The following is a 19,145-nucleotide window of genomic DNA, read 5'->3' as shown; positions in this document are numbered from 1 at the left end:
TTATTTGTGAAGAGCAGAGTATACAAAAGATTGGAACCCAAGAGAGAGTTTTATTGTGTAAAAGATAGAAAACCAACCTATAATTTGATTAAGTCGACAAGCCCCTGAACATTGCAATTTCACTAATATTCACATATACTATAAACTGTTTTCCTGTCTTGATGAGATCCAGCAAATTTCTAAGCAATCCAACCAAAATAAATATCTCCAGCAATTTGGAATCTGACTAAAGTATGTCATAGACGTGTGTTTGACATAGTAGAATTTTGGAACTGCTCATTTTATTGTTGGGAACAATGAGATTCAGAGATGTCTCGTGACTCGTTCCAATTAATTATTCAGTTATCGAGTACATCAGGATTGGCCTTTGTTCCTAATACAACTGGGCTGGTTACAGTCTGTGAGGTGCCTTCTGACCTGGTAAATCATGGGGAGAAAAGAAGATTCGGTCATTGTTTTAATGGAAAAAAAAGAAGATTCAATAGCTGCCAACAAAAAAATCCATTTTGTTTTAAAAATGTTACACTCAACAGCCTAAGAAATATATGTCAGATATTTACTCGTGTTATTTAAAATCAACAAAAGGACACATCTGGGTTTTTCACTCTGTGCGCCAGATCAAATATTATGCTGCATAAAAATCCACGTGGTCTCTAGTTAATGGTAGCTTTGTACGATTAAGCCTGGAATGTGTTCTTGATTGACTTTATATCTTTTGCCGTTCGCTTAGCACATTGCTATCGGAATTTAAAGTCAATGACCTCTGAAAGTACATAAATAAGGAGACAAACTATGACTGTACTCAAATTTCCCAAAGAAACTGAAATGAGCACGACTCTTAACTAACCACGTCTTTATAAGATAAACAGGGGAGAGAGGATACAAAGTAGAAACTAAACCTTGATATAAGGGCGAACTGAACTGATGTAAGTGCAAATCAGGGAAATGAGTAGAGTATAACCAACCTAATTTCTGTACATCCTGACCATCTGGGTCTCCTATTTTACAGGATCAGTGTGATATAAACTTGTCCTGGAGCCCTCTAAGACAATACTGTTCATAGCGCTATTTGGTACCAACACAGTCTGGCTACGCACGCAGCAATGAGGCTGGTTTCCTTAATGAATGCCCGGGGAAAACATCAGACCCTCTGAAGAATGTGGTTAAGGGACAAGCTCTGTCGTTCAACCAAATCCAGGCTTGACCTCAACTTTGTGAATTACTCTTTTGAGTCATAAGGTGTGGTAAGCAGAATTACAGACCACACTGCGAAACCTTCCCACCCGAAACGTGCACGCGATGACAGGCCACTCCTGCACTCCTGGTGGCATTATGTTGCATTATATTGCAATATAATTATTATATTGCACTGTAGGGAGATTTTGGGGGGGATGGGGCTCACCTTTTAAGGGCTCATCTAATCACATGAGCCCTTAAAAGCAGGGCATTTTTTCTGGCTGGTGGCAGAAAGGGAAGCTAGAGAGACTGAAATCATGAGAAGGATTATTACATGCTGGTCTGAGGAGGACGGGAGCCCGGGAGAGGCAATGCTGTTGGCTTCTAGGAGCGGTGAGTGGCCCCTGCCGGCAGCCAGCAAGTGAAGGAGGACGACCTTCATCCTACAACCACAGGAACGGAATTCTGCCAACCTCAGAATAACCTTGCCAGGGATTCTTTCTAGAGCATCTGGCAAAGAGTTCCAGCCTATCGGACACCTTAATTTTCACCCTGTCAGACTCTGAGCAGAATATCCACTGAAGCTTGGCTGAACTGAAGAACTGTGATGTAATTAATGGGTGTTATTTTAAATCACTACGTTTATGATGATTTGTTACACAGCACAAAAAATTAATACATAGGGTGAGTTATTTAACTTTCAGAGCTTCTGAAAACAGAAGATAATAATACAATCATCAATGGTTGGAGTGAGTCCTGAGATTATGCAAGTGATGTGCCTAGCACAGTATTTAGCAGGCAGTAAGAATTCGAGATGCAGTTATTGTGCCCTTAAATACTTTCTTTTATGAAACGTCAGAGTTTTCGGACACATTTATAAGTCAACGTTTTCTGGGAATCCCCCTGTAAAATTGTTTGGTATGACTTCTGCCTAAGTTCCCCTATGAACAGACTTACAGGTCTGTGAAATTAAAATGAAGTTTCACATGTGGTATCCCAATATGATAATCAGATGATTCCACAAAGCACTTGTGAAAATAAGTCTGCGTAATTTGTATTTGCCATCCTACCTACGCTATGCAGAAAACAGCAACAAAACTGGATATCCTTAAAAAGAACTAGGATCCTAATAAGTATACAACGGTCCTAAGTGTTCTAGGTTGTAGTTGTCTATTACAGTAAAAACACAGTTGAAAAACTACCTGAAATCTACACAAGTCTAATATCAACTTGAGCAAAATTTCCTAAATTTTAGGACCCAAAAAGGGAAGATCCAGGGCTTTGCCTACCGTTCAACTGGTCCAAATCATGCTTAGTTATAAAAGTATAATTGTGGGTTGAAAGAAAATTAATTTAAAATTAATTACTCCAAATTAATTCATTCAACAACTATCAACTGCCAACTAAAATGCTCTAAGTGCTGTGCTATGAGTGAAGCCACATGGTGATCAAGATCAAAGTCACAACTCACTGAGCTCACAGTCCAAGGGGGAAGACAGATAAAGCCACAGAAATTACACGACAGTGAGAATGTTAGGGGAGGGTATTATTAAAACATGCAAGAGAAGTGAGACTTTCCGGAGGGAAGAGTAACATCGAAACAGGGACCTACAGGGCCAAGCAGACATTCCTTAAGTGAGAAGGGGATGGAAAGTGTTCTAAGCCGAAGATGCGGCATATCTAAAAGCGAGAAGAAACCGTGATGCACTTTCCAGAAAGTGAAAGACATTCCCTACAGCTATGTAATTGGCTACAAACTGGAATGTTTTTACTTTGTTATCATTGCTTTATACATATTTTTAAAAATCATGCAGCACCAAACCCTAAGTGGTGAGGAGCGCTCCCTGCTTTTATGTATTAAGTCTACTGTTCAATCTAGACCCTGTAACATTTTTCAATGGAAAATTCTTGTTACTCACAATGTTTGAAATCCCTTGTTTTTTAGCAAAATGGACAAGTTTGTGTTACTGTTTCATACATACCCTCAAGATTTTGGGGTATACAAATTATAAAATCACTGAGATTACAAAACAACAAGATAAATGCCACAAAATAATATTTTGTTGTGAGGTCATTTAAAAAGTAAGGAGACTAATCAGTTAGAATGACATTGAAACTACTAGATTAAAACAAAACAAAAACAAAAAGAAAGAAAAGAAAAGAAAACAAAGTCACTCCCCATCCCAACTCTATGCACTCTAAGCCTTGGTTATACACTGAGATAAAAGGAAACGAGATTACAATATATTTATCTTTTTGTCTTGAAAGAGAGCCATTAAGAGACAGAATTTATTTGTAATCGTCAAACCACTAAAGACAATGTAATGATCAATAGCGAGACTTTAAAACTCTCAAAGTAGATTTTCTCCTACATAGGGATAAATCCTTTACTTGTAACACATTGGTTAGAAGTTGCTATTATATTTCTTTCATTATAAAAAGCAAAGACTTATAAATTAGTATGAACTATAGAGAAGGCCTTAAACTATACCTGATTTCCTATTATTTGCTAGTAATAATTACTAAAACACAAAAAATAAATACAACTGTTAGCCATTATATGTAAAAACATTTAATCATTTTACCATATTTTACTTAATATTCTGTCTTCAAACATATAAAATATTTTTCTTACTATTAAGAGTAATAATAAAAGAATAATTGCTAACAAATATCAAATATGACTATCAGTTACTGTTCTAAGCTCTTTACATATTAACTAATTTTTTCATTACAGCAAACTATATAACGAAGGTACTGTCATCATTTTAAAGATGAGAAATCTGAGAAACAGAGAAGTTACATAACTTGCCCAAAGTCACACAGTGAGTAAGTGGCAGCCTCAGAACAGGAATCAGCCAGCCTAGCTTGCATCCAGGTTTTTACTGCTATACCAAGCTCCTCTCACAATTAAACTGATGTCACGGCCTGTTCGGAAAATCCCTACTACCCAGCTTTCCTAGGTCTCTATCTTGAAAATGAAATTTGGTCTACAGGGTTTCTTCCAGAGTAGAGAGTGAAAATATAGCTCTCTGGAGGCTAGATGACAGGCTGCCCTCAGGATCAGGAAGACATTATACAAGTAGGTGTTTCAGAATGGGAGGGTGGGGGGCAAAGAGAAACAGAGGTAGAAGACATGTGTGTGATAAATTCTTCCTCCAGGGATTGATACCCTCAGGTTGCTGGTTGAGAGTGTATTTGTTGGCAGACTTAGTTTTGCGCCCTACCCACTTTGGGATTCCTGATGGATAATACAAGTATCAAGCGTGGCCCCACTCGAGAGGCAGCCAAATGTGACTGAGAAACAAAGGTGAGAATTAGTGAAGTGCAGAGATGGGTTGAGTTAATACACGCACACCACCTCTCTGGAAGGAATCCAGAAGCTTCTCCCAAAACGCACAGGGAAGACACATAGAGAGAAGACAGCTGAAGAGAGAGCCAGAGGCTTACCTGGATGAGGCAGTGGTGAGGTGACATAAAGGAAGCCAAACCCAGGACAGCAAGATGCCTGAAAGCATGGCCCGGCAAGACAGACCGAGGCTCAGAGATCTACAGAGCCATTCTTTCAAAAGGCTCTTCATTCTAAAGAAAATATCTCCTAACAAGGATGTGCATATATTTTCCAGTATATATGGTACTATTATTTCTATCACAAAACCAAACATTTAAAATTGTTCGATAAAATTACAAAGGGGTTTAACCACAATTACAAAACATATATTAATAAAAGGTAATCATGCACCCTGTATAATGTTTTAATGCACAAATTACATTTCTGTAAAGTGAACTTTACTAACGATGACAGTAGACAAAGCTTAATATCCCATAAAAAATGTGAATAATGTCAGGCTAGGTTTCCACAGAATATTTTGATAACCTATTAGATCAGAAATTTAAAATTAAGATAGAGGACTAAATAAATGTGCTTACTAATGGTAGATGGTGATAGTGAGAGTCACGCTTATAGGTGTATGTGACTAACCCTCATAGTACATTCACAACTTTCTAAATATTTTAGAGACAAATATACATACCCCACACGTGGGGATATTGTGCTCAGTAGGGTGATTTGGGCGGAGAAGGATGGGTGCTTGTGGCTGCAGAGAAGAGACTGATGGTTGCCAGAGGCGGGGGCCAGGGCAAAGAGGTGGGTGAGGGGGTCAAGTGGTAAAAAGAAAAAGTAAAATTAAAAACAACAACAATCTTAAAAACCCCAAGAAACCAAAAAAGTCCTTATGCACAACATGTCCTTAATTTTATCTTACATAACTTCCTAAAAAGTTTGGTGAGCTGGTTTCTTAACGCATAAGAAATTACTAGTTAAAATGATGGCTAGCCACCACGAGGTAGTGCCTGGCAATCTGTGCCTGCCAGGGCTCCAAGCTGTTAACGAGGAGTGATTCTCCCATAGCACAGTTTCCATCCATCCTCAACCACAGCGGAATTGCATTTCAAACTTTGTACGTGTGATCAATGGTTAATTAGGAACCCCTCTACAGAAAAGAAGTTTTAAGCCAGATTTTCTGGACAGCAACTATTACCTAAAGCAAAGGCTACTGATCTGTCTCAAACCATGTCAAATAACAAGGGATACCCAGTCATCCTTGGGCCTGTAAACTACGATGATTGTCACTTTAAGCATTTTATTGTGTCGTCCACTGACTGTTCTCAACTTGTCACATTGTCCCTTGAATCTTAGTCTAAACCACATCCAATTTCACTTGAACTAATTCACTTCCCAACTGCCCTCTTCACTATCCAAGCCTCCCCCACCCCCCGCCCCCAAATTTGTTCTCCATAGACTGGAGATCCTGGCAAACATGGATTGAATCATGTCTCTTCCCTGCTTAAAATTCCTCTAGAAGTTTCCCATTGCCCTCAGGATTCAGTCCGAAATAATATTAATACTTGGAATAACCTATAAGGCATTGCATGATCTTGTTCCTACCAAACTTCTCCAAACTCACTTCACTTCACACTCCGCACTCTCTGATCCCTCTCCTCACCGGCCTTTCCAAAAAAATAAAATACACCCACACGCACACCACATTGTGTGATAAAAATAAAGGGTGCTGACATTATCTCTCATTATAACAATAACAAAAAACCAAAGTGTTTCAAAAACTGGTATTTGATTCAACTCCACCTTTCCTAAAACTGAATAAACAGAGCTCTGAAAAGCAAAAGACAAACTTGTTTCTTAATCTTGCTGACCGGATAAAGCAAAGCTATTTTTTTTAAAGGTAAGTGGCACACTGAGAGTGAAAAAATAGGGTGTGAATTAAACCATAGGCGAATTAAACTACAGGGCAGAGAGATGTGTGCTATTAATAAGATAAGTCACTGTTATCTGAGATTCTAGCAGACTTGCTTTCCTCAAATTCTTTCATCTTAAATTGTTCCATCGAAAAAGCACGCCATCTTCTCAATAGATGACAACAATGGGTGTTGCTTACTGAGTGCCTGCCACACTGCAAGGGCCATACATAACACGTAAAGGCTTTAGCTCACGTGTTGTCTGTAGAACCTGTGAGTCAGACATGATGGCCATCTCCATCTTACAAATGATGAAACTGACAGCACAGCAGCTAGCCCAAGGTTGGGATGCAATGCCACAACGTGGGAGAGCAGGGCTTCAAACTCCTGTCAGCCCATCTCTTAAACCCTGCACCAACTGAGCCTTGACAATGCATTTGACAAAAGTCAGCACCCATTCTTTTTTAAAACAATAATAAACTCTTAGTAAAAGAGAGAGAATAATAATTACTTAATATAATCAAATCTCCCTTAAACTAATAACAACTACAAATCTACTAGCAAATCATTATAGGTATTCCCATTGTATTCAGGAATAAGATACCCTGGTGGTATTCTTTGGCACTTTCCTGGAATTTCTGATTAATACAAATAATGGCAGAAAAATAGAAACTTTAGTTATAACTATTGAAAAGGATAAAACCATTACTTGTATATGCTACAATTATTTAGTTAACAAAGCTAAGCATATTACATGAAACGTCATAAGAACTAAAATAGCAAGGTCTATGAGATACATTGGAACAAAATAAATGATAAATAGAAATTAAATAACTGATCATTTTTATATTAATTATTCTATATCTTAGCAATATGTAGGAGAAATTATCTAATCCATATTAATGATGAAATTATATAATACTTAGGAATGATTATCATAAGGAATGTACTGAAACTATATAAAATGTCAATAAAACTGGACAATTAAATAATTTGAGAAGCATACTTTATTCCTGGATGGAAAGACTGTATATTACAGAAATATCATTTTTCCAAATTATTTCATAAGAAATGAAATGGAAAGTAAAGTTGACATAAAAAGTTAAATTGACACTAAGATCTTAAAACTGACAGGGAAAAAATCCACTGGTGAAAATAATTTTGAAATAGAAAAGTAATAGAGGCACTGACCTAGCAGATGTTAAAATTGACCACAGAATGAAAGTAAGTTTGTCACTGAAGTATGGATGGATGACTCAATGAAACACGGTACCAGTGAATCTCGGAGCAGCACGTAAGGGAACAGTTATCACTTAATAAAGATTCTATAAAGCCATTGGTTCGTTATTTAGAAGAAATCATACGACAAATTTCAGCTTTTAAAAAAATACATAAGTAAGTATCTGATTCTGGATAGGCTTTAAAGCAATTTTTAAAATATTCAACAAAGTTTAGATTGATAAATTTGACAAAATAAAAATCACTACATTCTATAAATCAATGTATAGTAAATAAATGATAGGATAACAGAGTAAAAAAGTGAAAGAAATATGTTAAAACATATTGATTCCTTATATAGTGAGGGATTATAAAATTTGGTAAGAAAACCAAAAATATTTCTAAAGAACTGAAGTTAATTTCAAAGAGTCAAAATATAAATAACAAATGAACACTTTAAGGAATTTAATGTCTACAATGATCACGAATACGAAACAAAATGAGATGCAATTCCTGACGTTAAAAATTCGCAAAAAAAAAATAATAATACATTTTATTTTTTCTGTAAAGGTAGTCACATGATTGAAAAACAAAACAATATGAGAGGTATTCACTTAGAAATTGCGCCCTCATTCCTGTCCGGGTCCATCCTATTTTCCCTCTACGCTCTTCTCTTTATTTAGACAATCAATTTTATTAGTTCCTGTGGATACTTGAAAGTTTCTTCATGAAATGCAAACAAATGTAGAAATATATGCTGATAGGCCCCCATTCCAACTCCTTAAATAAAATTCAATAACTAGCGTTTTACATGAAGTTGAATATTTTTGTGACTTGAAATACTATTTGTATTTCTTTTTATGCAAACTGTCCATTCCTGATCTTTGCCTATTGTTTTATTGCTTTGTACTTTTCCACACCCTTATAATTTCTAAAATATATTAGAGAGAAAACTCTTGGTGATTTGAGAGGCAAATATTTTTTTTCCTAGTTTATCATTCTCCTTTAGAAGAATTTCCCCAGAGTAGTTAGGTTTTGTTTTGTTTTGTTTTTGCCAACCAAATAATTTTTTTAATGAGTCAAATTTCTTTTTTTTCTTCCTCTTTTAGATGCTGAAATTGAATAGAAAATTTTCAGATTCTTTTGGGCTTTCTAAGTATTAAATCCTCTACAAATAACAGTTTTACTTCCACCTTTCTATATTTTACACCTCAGATTTCTTTTTCCTGTCTAGCTTTGTTGACTAATAACTTTGGTAGAACAACACCAGTCGAGGTGAGAACTGTGTGCCCTTATTTTGTTTGTACTCAGAACAGAGACAGCAGAAGTGCCTCTAGCATTTTGACATTATTTATAATGCTGTCTCTGGGCTGTGTTTGTGTATGTGTATGTGTGAGTGCATAAATAGTATGTCAGTTAGTCATGGTTATAAAATGTTTAACTCTTACTTTATTGAGCTGTTCTGTTTTTTAAACATCCAAATGGCTGTTGGATTTTGTCAAATGAATATTCAGCATCTATAGAGATTAACATGTGCTTTTTCCCCTTAGAGCAATTAATATGATGAATTATTTTAATAGAGTTCATAATCTTTCATTCCTGTAATGCTGAACCCTGCTTCACCATAATGTATACCCCTTTAAGAGTTGCTGGGTTCTTTCTTCTAATAATTTTCTAAAGAGTTTTGCACTGAAACTTATAAATGAAACTGGGGATAGTTTTCTTGTGAAATTTTGACTATGCTTAGGTATCAATGATATTCTAACTTAATGAAAATAATTTGAAGCTTCTTTTTCTCTGGGAGTGTTCAAATCACACAGAAAGGATTTCTCCTTTAAAAAAATCATTAGAGAGAATGTAACATATAAATGATACATGTTGTACTATCTAGGTAACACCGAATATCTATAGCAACATCTTTAAAAAGATACATGTAAAACTTAAGGTAACAAACAAGAACAAAATAATATTAACTAACAAATTGGTGGAGGAAAAGGGGATACTAAAAAGTTGATTAGTCCCAATAAAGTCAAGAAAGGATGAAAAAGCTACATAAAAGATGGATTAAACAGAAAACAATAGTTGGATGGTATATACAAACACAACTATATCAGTAATTATATTAAATGAAAATGGACTAAATATTCTATCTAAAAGGCTAAGATTGTCAGGTTGAATTGAAAAACAAAAACATAAAACACAACTACATGTTGTTTATAAGAGAATAACATAAGGACAAAGAGAGGCTGAAGTAATTGGAAGGGAAAATATATACCATGCAAACACTAAATGAAATAAATTGGGATAGCTAACAATGGAAAAAGCAGACTATAAGGCAAATAACCGTATTAGAAAGACAGGGCAGAATTCCATACCCATGAAAAAGCCCACCCGGGAGATATCACCATCCAAAATATAGCCTCCTAAAGTCATAGCTTTAAATTTTAGAAAACATTAAACATTAAACAAATTTTAGAAAACATTAAACATTAACAGAAAATTAACAGAAATAGGGAAAGGAGAAATAGGCAAATTCACCACATTGTGGGTGGTTGTAAAATATCACTCTCAAAAGTTAATAGAACAACGGGAAATGCTAGAGTAGGTCTGAAAAAGGCAATTAATATACTTGACCTACTTGACATGCATGGTGCATTATTCCCAGCAATGGTAAAATTCACTCTTTTTTCCAAGTACTACTGGAATATTTGCCAAAGTTGACCATATGTTGGGCCATAAAGCAAGTCATTATATAATTAAAAGGACTAAAATTATTCCATGTTTATTCTCTGGCAGAATCCTGGCTGTGAAATCTATAACACGAAAGGATAATTAGGGAATTCTCAATCACTTGAAAATTAAGCAAAACATTGTTGAATAACTCGTGAATCAGAGGAGAAATTCCAATGGAAATCAGACTATGAAGATAATGACATCATCATTAGACACAGAAGAGATTTTTCACTAAGGAGGGTAATTCCAGGAAAGCAGGACAAAATGAAAATGGGGAAAAGCAGGAAAGGGGAGAAAGCCACAGAAGGGAGGGCCTCAGGGCTAGCGATTTCTAAGTGTGCAGAGCTACCAAATTGTACCTTCAGCAGTCGCTCCCAGGCAGAGAAAGGGGCAAGAATTTGTTACTTATCACACTGGTAAATGATGAGCCACACAGCCTCTTAACTGGTCCACATTTCCATGTCAGGAGGGAAGCCCAGGCAGGAAACCCATCATATGAGCAGGTACAGGCCCCTCCTATCAGGACACACCTTGTCAATATCCTTATAAGAGATGTGGGTCCTTATGCACCCATTCTGAGCTACTCCAGCTTTGTCACTGGAAGCTGCCACCAAGGTACACAGTCCCTTCTTCCAATATATTTTCCTCCTTTTTGTAGGATGTGCTTTCTGAGGTCTGTCAGGGGGACAAAGAATCTTTATTTCTCACAGCAATGACTTCCTGTTCAAGCCTAGTTCCCACTCAGAACAGGGCTTTGTCCTTGGAATATGTATGTGCTGGTGACTGTTGGCATCTGCCATCACTGGGTCCCCTCCACACTCCCATTCCTCTCTGTAGGGCCTCCTGCACAGATTCTGCTGGCCTCAATTACTTTTACCCCCACTGACACATGTACTGGATTTCAAGGCTTTTCATTGCCTCTGGGTTTTGATAGACGTATTTTGTGGGTCTCCCCGAAATCTCATTCTGTATGATTTCCAAGAGGAGAATTACATTTGGCCTGAACTCCTGCCTTATTCCTCATGGAACCAGGAAAGATTGTTTTAAAACTGTTAAACATCATCATCAGAGAGGATACAATGTCACCAAGACTCACAAAGAGATGATGAAGCTAATTTGTACATATTTTCTGGAACATGTGTGGAACAACATTAAAATATTTATAACTTCAGGTATCTTAATTCCCCTCCTAGAAAATTTTCCTAACAAAATTATCAGAAATCTGGACAAAGATTTATTCAAAAATATATTTGCTGAAGTCTTATTTTTAATAACCTCAAATTAATGAAACCATAATGGATTGCGGATACCTTTTAAACTGTAATATTATATACATGTTAAAAATAAATATTAAACATACATATTAAAGATAAAAATAATATTTACTTATGTAATGTCACAGGGAAATGTCACAGTGGCTGTTTCTTTTTAAGAAAGGTACAAGACAAAAATTTCAATCTTTTTTATATCAAAACCATGTAGAAAAAAATAACCCTGGAAAGAACGATTTAATAAATTGCCTCTTCATAATTGTATTACTGGCGATACAATTTTCTATACTTTCTATACTTTACACTTTTCTATACTTTCCACTCTTACTATAATAAGCATACATTACTTTGATAATCAGAAGGATAAATAAAATTAAAAGCTTGAGATAAATCGAGTAAAAGATGGAGGCTCAAGGCCACACAATCCTGCAGGTTGCAGCCCTAGCCAAAATAAAAGGGGAGAGGGTTTGTGTGAAAGCATGCACACACGAGATCTCTATTCACCGAGCCACATCCAAATTCAGCTTTATAAATACATTTATTGTCAGAATATAAAAAAGAAAACAAAGATCATGATAAACACGACAAGAGTTTCAGTTGGCACAAATGTCATCACGACCAAAATTTCTTCAGCATAAAGCCCAATATGCTTCCCAGTTGATTACCCAAAATAAAAGCTACCTTCAAGGGAACATCCTACAGAAATAGTGCCTTTTCTGGTCCTTGTGACAGGAAACTTGGTGTGAACAGGAAGGACCATCTTAGACTTAATTGCCTGCTTTTACTACGCAAATTGAACAGATGCCTGAGGTTTTTAATTCCACCCAGCGAATGTTCTTCTAAACCACTCCCCTCACATCAGACAAGAACTGCTGTCACTGACCTCCACAAGATAAAGACGCCAAAATGCCTGTATTTAAGTACTCCAAGGGAAGGCAGGACTAAAAATCTAGGAATCAAGAATTCAGAAAAATAGAAAGCACATGACACTTTTCTCATGACTACGAAACAACTGAAGGGAGATTCCTGTTTAATTTCTTGTCTATGTCAAGTATGATTTCATTTAAAGAAAATTCCCCCATTTTATGCCCCAGAATTGATCATAATGGAATTTTTTAAAAATAATGATTATTCATTTTCACAAATTTCTCATAACAAGATAATTCAGAGCTATGCTATTATTGTAAACATATCCCAAGATCTCTCTCAATATCCAAACTACCCTCTTTCTTCTTCTTTTACATCTCAATAGTAGCAACACCTAATATGGGTTCATCCCTAGGGCTGTTAGTAAGTTTCTTGAGTTTGGGGAATTCTTAATAAAAATTCTAAGAAACAGAGCAGTTTCAAGGAAGAATCTGAAGAGGATAAGTTTTACTTTGTAGGTAATTATAGGAAAATAACTTGTACTTCATGCTTTTTCTTTCAATTTATATTTCTTTTATTATTTTCTGCTGCCAGAAATGATTGCGCAATACAGGAATTACCTTTTTCCTCTTAAGATTCTTGTAAAGACTTTCGGTTTTCATAAACCCCTTTATTTCCCTGCAGGATTCCTTCTGAAGGAGTTAAGTATAATTTATAACTGAAAGTAAATATGAAATGTGTGTGCCCACTTAATCAAGAAAAAGCCAGTTCCTTGGGTTTCCATTTCTGTGGCTTTATTTTGTTTAGTTCTTGAGACTGAACTTGATTTTACATTATTCGCAAATATTTTTCAAAAGTTTCAAAGAGTCTTTCAAAACAATATAATTACATTATTCTCTAATTCCTAACATTGGTAAAAATCATTCAGAAATTGGATAGTTGGATTTACATTTATTTAATTTGAAGCACCCCAGTTTCCTTTAATAGGTTAATTTTAGAAATACATTAACCTCAAAAAGTGAGATGGAGAATTTCTGCATTTTATACACCGAGGGTTGGCAAACTATCACACACAGGCCAAACCTCACTTGCCACCTGTTTTTGTGAATAAAATTTCGTTGGAACAGAACTGCACCCACCCACATCTATGGCTGCTTTCCAGTAATAAAGCAGAGTTGAGGAGTTGTGACAGAGATCATTTGGCTCACAAAGCCTAAAATATTTACTACCTGGCTCTTCTCAGGAAAATAAATAAATAAATAAATAAATAAAAACAACCTGCCTAACTCTGAGGTGTGCAATGCTCTGTCCTCAGAAAACGCCTTAAACATTCTGGGACAAATGACATTTTCTTTTTTAACCAAGCTGCTCATTAAAATATATATAAATTATATATATATTATATACATATTATATATATATATATTTATATATATATATTATATATATATATATATATATATATAACTTTACCCAGTTTGTCACACCTTCATTATTATTAATCACATTATTACATGAAAGGGCCTATACTGACTGATAGAATTCTTAAATCCTTACTTACATGACTTCTCGTAGGCTGGCTACCGGCTAACATTAACTTCCTTGCGTCCTGTGACATCACCAGCATGGCACGTGATGGGACATTGCTTCAAAGAGCCAGATGGCCATGTGCAGAAATGGATTCTGTTGGAATCAAACGGAGGGGTAAAAAGATTTAAAATTATGTATTGAATGATCCTCCCTTCCTCAGATTTATGGTTCCCTCCACACCTGAAAAGACAGGAAGACTCCTGTGGAAACAGTTTCAAAAGTCAATAGGATTTTTTTTTTTGGGGGGGGGATTAATCTTTCCTAAAATCTTCAGACCTCCCTGTAATTTCACTCAAATCCATTTGGACTGTAGCTACTTCATTTTGGGAGGCAAATAATTATACATCATTTTAAATAAACTATTACGTTTCACGCAGTTCTCTAGCAAAATGTTTTTCCCATAAAACAGCACAAAGCAACCAAGGGGGGAAAAACTGAAAACAACTAACAGATGCTGTTAGTGTTTTAACAGAAGAATAAAGAAAGCCCCATGTAAAAACCGAATTAGGTAATTAATTCTATAGAAATGGGGAAGATAAGGAACTTGGAAAAACTTCAGTGAGCAGGTAACATTTGAGCTGGCTTGGAAGAATGAGTAGTGTTACTCTAGCAAAATAATGCTCCTTGCAGAGGCTCAGAATTCAAGAGGGTGAGGGAGGAATGGTGTTTTACTAGGATTTTGAATGTGGCTTTATTCTTGCCCCATTACTGGCGACTGGAACCCAATGTTGGGGATAAGGAAGCATTAAGTTGGTCCACATTCTAAAAAGAGTTTCATACCTAAGTCCAGACAGCTGCTCCAGGGCTAGCTCGGAGGTAGGCAAACCCTTAGTGTACCTATGACCTCCAAACCACCAACTCCACTCCGAGACCCCATCCTGATTCCATATACAGGAGACAAAAATACCAGGAAGGAAAAGGAAAGGCAATGATTGAAATCATCAGCCTGGGGCGTGATGGGAACTGATATGGGGCTACACACAAGAGAGATTGTTATGGACTGAATTCTGTCTCCTCACAATTCTTCCATTGAAGCCCTACCCCGCAATGTGATGGTATTTGGAGACGGGGTATTTGAGAGGTAATTAGGGTTGAATGAGGTCATCAGGGTGGATCCCTCATGACGACAGTAGTGCCATTGTAAAGGAAACCACAGAGAGCTTGCTTCCTGTCCCTCTCTCTCCACCATGTGAGAACACAGTGAGGAGGCATCCACCTGTGAGTGAGGAAGAAAGTCCTCACCAGAGAACTGAATTACTGGGCACCTTGATCTTGGATTTCCCAGCCGCCAAAAGGTCAAGAATGGTATTTTGTTATGACTAACACAGACTGGCATCTTATCCCGTGGCTGAACATCATATCAGTTTATGGCATTGTTGATTTGCTCTTTAATCTACCTGACAAAAGGAAAAAATAATGGAGACTAGCATCAAATTTTGTTTCCAGTGTTTGATCCAGGAAAGCTGTGGATCAAGACTGGCCTTCTTGCAAGCGGACTTAGATCGTCGTACCTGTTGAGCTGTACTACCCAGTAGGAAGCTGAGGGGGTAGGAAGAGATTAAGCCTAATTCCCCACAGAGGGCCAGTAGGGAGGCCACTACAGGTGTGTGGACTCCTAAGGGTCTTCTAAGGAACACACACACGTCCCTTAGGAGAGCCCAACTTTGGAACACTTCCACACAGAAGGTATCAATGGTTAGTATGTGTTAGCCAGGAAAAGATGCAACAACCAACAGTGGATGGCCTAGTTAAATCAGGAAACATCTGGCCTTTTTGCCCTGTGCCACCCTCTCAGTCCCTAACCTCCAGAAGTTAGAACCAGAAGAAGGAGTCTAGAAGGCATGAAAAAGTGGACCGCATCCTTCCCCCTCCTGGTCCCACAGGTCTAACTTGAACTGGAGGAACATATGGAGATGAGACCTGGGATTTTAAATGGACTAGACAATTAAATAATTGGAAGGGACCAGAAAGTTATACAATCGGACACCTCTGCAAATGGATAATTGTAAATGGATTATGAGGGGAGTGGTTCCAGACCATTTCAGAGTTAAGCATAAATCGTTTTTTTTATGGAAAACAAAAACAAAAACAAAACGAAAAAAAAGAAGAATCTATAATTGTTCAGAGAAGATTAATTTATTTTGGATTTATTTCAGGCAAATTCCTATGCCATCATTTTCTCCCACACTCTAACAATAAATTTTCTAGTTTATTCCCTTTCAAATTACCTTTTTAACAATTTCTCACCTGAACCACAACTATTATACAATAATAATAATAATAGGAATCCTTATGAAGCTTTGTGTTGAAGGAAAAGATTAAGGTTTTTGAGAAAAATGTTTGTTCAATTTAAAAGTTGATCTCAGACACAGACATCAATCTTAACTTTGTTTTTGCCTTCTCCCCTGCATCACGTTCATATAACTGCCAAGTCCTTAACCCTAGTTGGACTTCCACTTCATTGTCGCCTCCATTATCTCATAAGAACTTTTTCTTTCAGATTTTTTTTGGGTATTTTTTCCATCCTCTCTATGAACCTTCTTTAACTCTACTGGGAACCCTGATCAGAGACCCATGCCTTGGGTCCTTTTCCCTTTCCAACCAGGAAACAACTTCCTTGATAGACACCACAACGGATGAATTCTGCAGGAGGCATGCAAATGAAATCAGCAAATACACTAAAAAGCACAGGAAGGGCCACCTAGACCCATCTGATTCTCAAGTGGAAGAACTGCTATGGCTTTTTCACTGCACCTATTTACCCCCTAAGCTTTGAAAAGGAGCATGAAAAAGAACACCTACCACTGTGATTTAAAGCTAGTTGGACTCTTAAATTTCATATTCCATGCCATTCTAATTCTTCAATTGTTACCAATATGGGCTAATGTTCTAGAAATATAGTAAGCTAACTTCTTCAGGAAACATCTAATAAGAGGTAACCAAAATTTTCAGATTAAAAAAAAAAAAACTCCAACCCAGCTCTTACGCTATTTTGCCTTAAGAATCTGCCTCAAGTTAAGCGACGTACTCTTGGAAGTGCTAAAACAATGCACTTTCTCCATAACTGCACAGCAGGAATAATAGATGAGAGCTGATCTATCCAGATGAATGGCCTCTTCGTGGCCACATCTGGGAAAACTTGTCTCTCACCTTGGAATTTAATTAGTACATATTTAAAAGGAACTAGAAACAAAGCATATTAAACTCTCCAAAGAACTTCCAGCTTAACATCCATATTTCATAAAGAAACTGGGTCCCAAAGAGACCAAGTGACTTGCTCTGATCAGTAAGACTACCTAGGAATTGATAAGCACTTCCATAGAAGATGGAGGGAAGGCCTCCTTCCCTCGAGCTGGAACATACCAGAAGGGCCACCACAGCTTCAGAGGCTGAGGCCTCTGCTGCAGCTGCATCACAGTTCAACTTCTTCCTCTATGTACCCTACTTCCACCCTCCCTCACTTCCATCAGTGTTGGTCCTGAGAACATGTCCCAGTAAGACTCCTGCATGAACATTTCTGTCTCAGAGTGTGCTTCCCAGAACCCAACCTACAAACATAGTATCTTCTGCTACTTGAGAAAATGTAAGGTTGGGAAACACTTGGATTAAATTAACATAGATTATTATTAACACTTGGGACTTCCTTTAATGTGACAATATGCACTGTGAACTTCCAATGAATAACGAAAATTATTTAGCCACAGAACCCTCTTTTAATACTGAACATCTCCTGAAACTTGTGGTCTGTGGAATATCGTCCGGGAAATATGAATGCCATCCACTCCAGCTCATATAGAATCTATTTGCTGAAATTACTCACATCAACAATTCCTGTAATAGCAAAAGAATGGAAATAACTGAAATGTTCATTAAGAGGGGACCGATGAAATAAATTATCATCTGTCCATATAATGGAATATTATATGTCCAAAAAAAAAAATGAAAAGTTCTTTAAGTACTAGCACAAAAAAGTATCCAAGGAATATTTTTTAAGTGTAAAAAGCAAGGTTACTCAACAGTGCATGTCTGCTTTTACAAAAGGGGTAGTAGATTAAATATATGTGTACGTTTTCTTGTGTATGCACAAAATATTTGTAAAGGCATACATTATAAAATGAAGCACTGGTTGCTTGCGTGTAAGGGGATTAAAAAGCACTTTGCAGCCTTTGAATTTTAAACCATGAGAACATATTACCTGTTCAAAAAATTAAAATATTAAAAATTAAATGCAAAACACTGCAAAGTATTAGAGAGCAAAGATTTAAATATTTTGTTTAATCATCTATGAAAAGACTCTGGAAATAAATACTATATATAACACATTCTTCAAAGGTACTTAGGCTAAGAGCTCCTTGAAGAGACACAGCTTCTTCATATAGAATGCCCAAAGCCTCGGACAGTGACTGACCCATAGGGGACAGTCATTCATTCATTTTTTTAAATTGAATCGTTTTGCTTCCATACAGCAACAGATATGACAGACTTTTCTTCTTTAATGTGGGATCTAGGGAAACTCTAGAAATGGGGAAAGACTAGCATATTCTATGAATGTATTTACCTGGTTCGGCTTCCCTTGTTACTAGCCTGTAATCAGCAACACTTAAAAAGTACCTGGAGCTGTGTTGTCTAGTGTAGTAGCCGCTTGCTATATGCGGCTATTTAAATATAAACATAGTTAATTAAAATAAAATGAAACTAGAAATTCACTTCCTCCGTTGAGCCAGCCACATTTCAAGCGCTCAAAAGCCACCTGTGGTTATTGGCTACCATATTGGACACAGAAGACACAGACCATTTTCATCGCCACAAAAGCTTCTATGGGACAGCACTGATCTAAATACAGCACAGACTTTGGTTTCAGACAGATCTGGGTTTGAATTCTGACACAGCCACTTCAAAACATTAAGGTTTAGGGGAAGTTAATTAATCTCTCAGGGCCTCAGTTTCTTCATCTGCAGAATGGGGAAAATGTGAGTACCCACCTCACTGAGTCACTTTACGTTCAAGTGAGATCATTCATGCAAACTGTGTAGC

General features: G+C 36.7%; 1 protein-coding gene across 4 annotated transcripts in view; it reads right to left on the bottom strand.

Moving 5' to 3' along the window:
• IL15 (interleukin 15) overlaps positions 1–19,145 on the bottom strand; it is a 62,558-nt gene that overhangs the window by 27,768 nt on the left and 15,645 nt on the right. For 3 of the 4 annotated variants that reach the window (XR_004425667.1, XM_033135489.1, XM_033135490.1), the window contains one exon: positions 14,083–14,204. Coding sequence is in view for 2 of the 4 variants with exons in the window: in XM_033135489.1 (XP_032991380.1) it covers positions 14,083–14,148 (66 nt within the window). In the remaining 2 variants the exon portion in view is untranslated. Of the gene's footprint in view, positions 1–14,082; positions 14,207–19,145 lie in introns of those variants that run through there. The other variant, XM_033135491.1, reaches the window with a different exon arrangement.

Source organism: Rhinolophus ferrumequinum, chromosome 18 (genome assembly GCF_004115265.2).
Source record: "Rhinolophus ferrumequinum isolate MPI-CBG mRhiFer1 chromosome 18, mRhiFer1_v1.p, whole genome shotgun sequence".
Classification (NCBI taxonomy): domain Eukaryota; kingdom Metazoa; phylum Chordata; class Mammalia; order Chiroptera; family Rhinolophidae; genus Rhinolophus; species Rhinolophus ferrumequinum.
The sequence above is the reverse complement of the archived record's forward strand: the minus strand, read 5'-3'. Positions and strand labels throughout refer to the sequence as shown.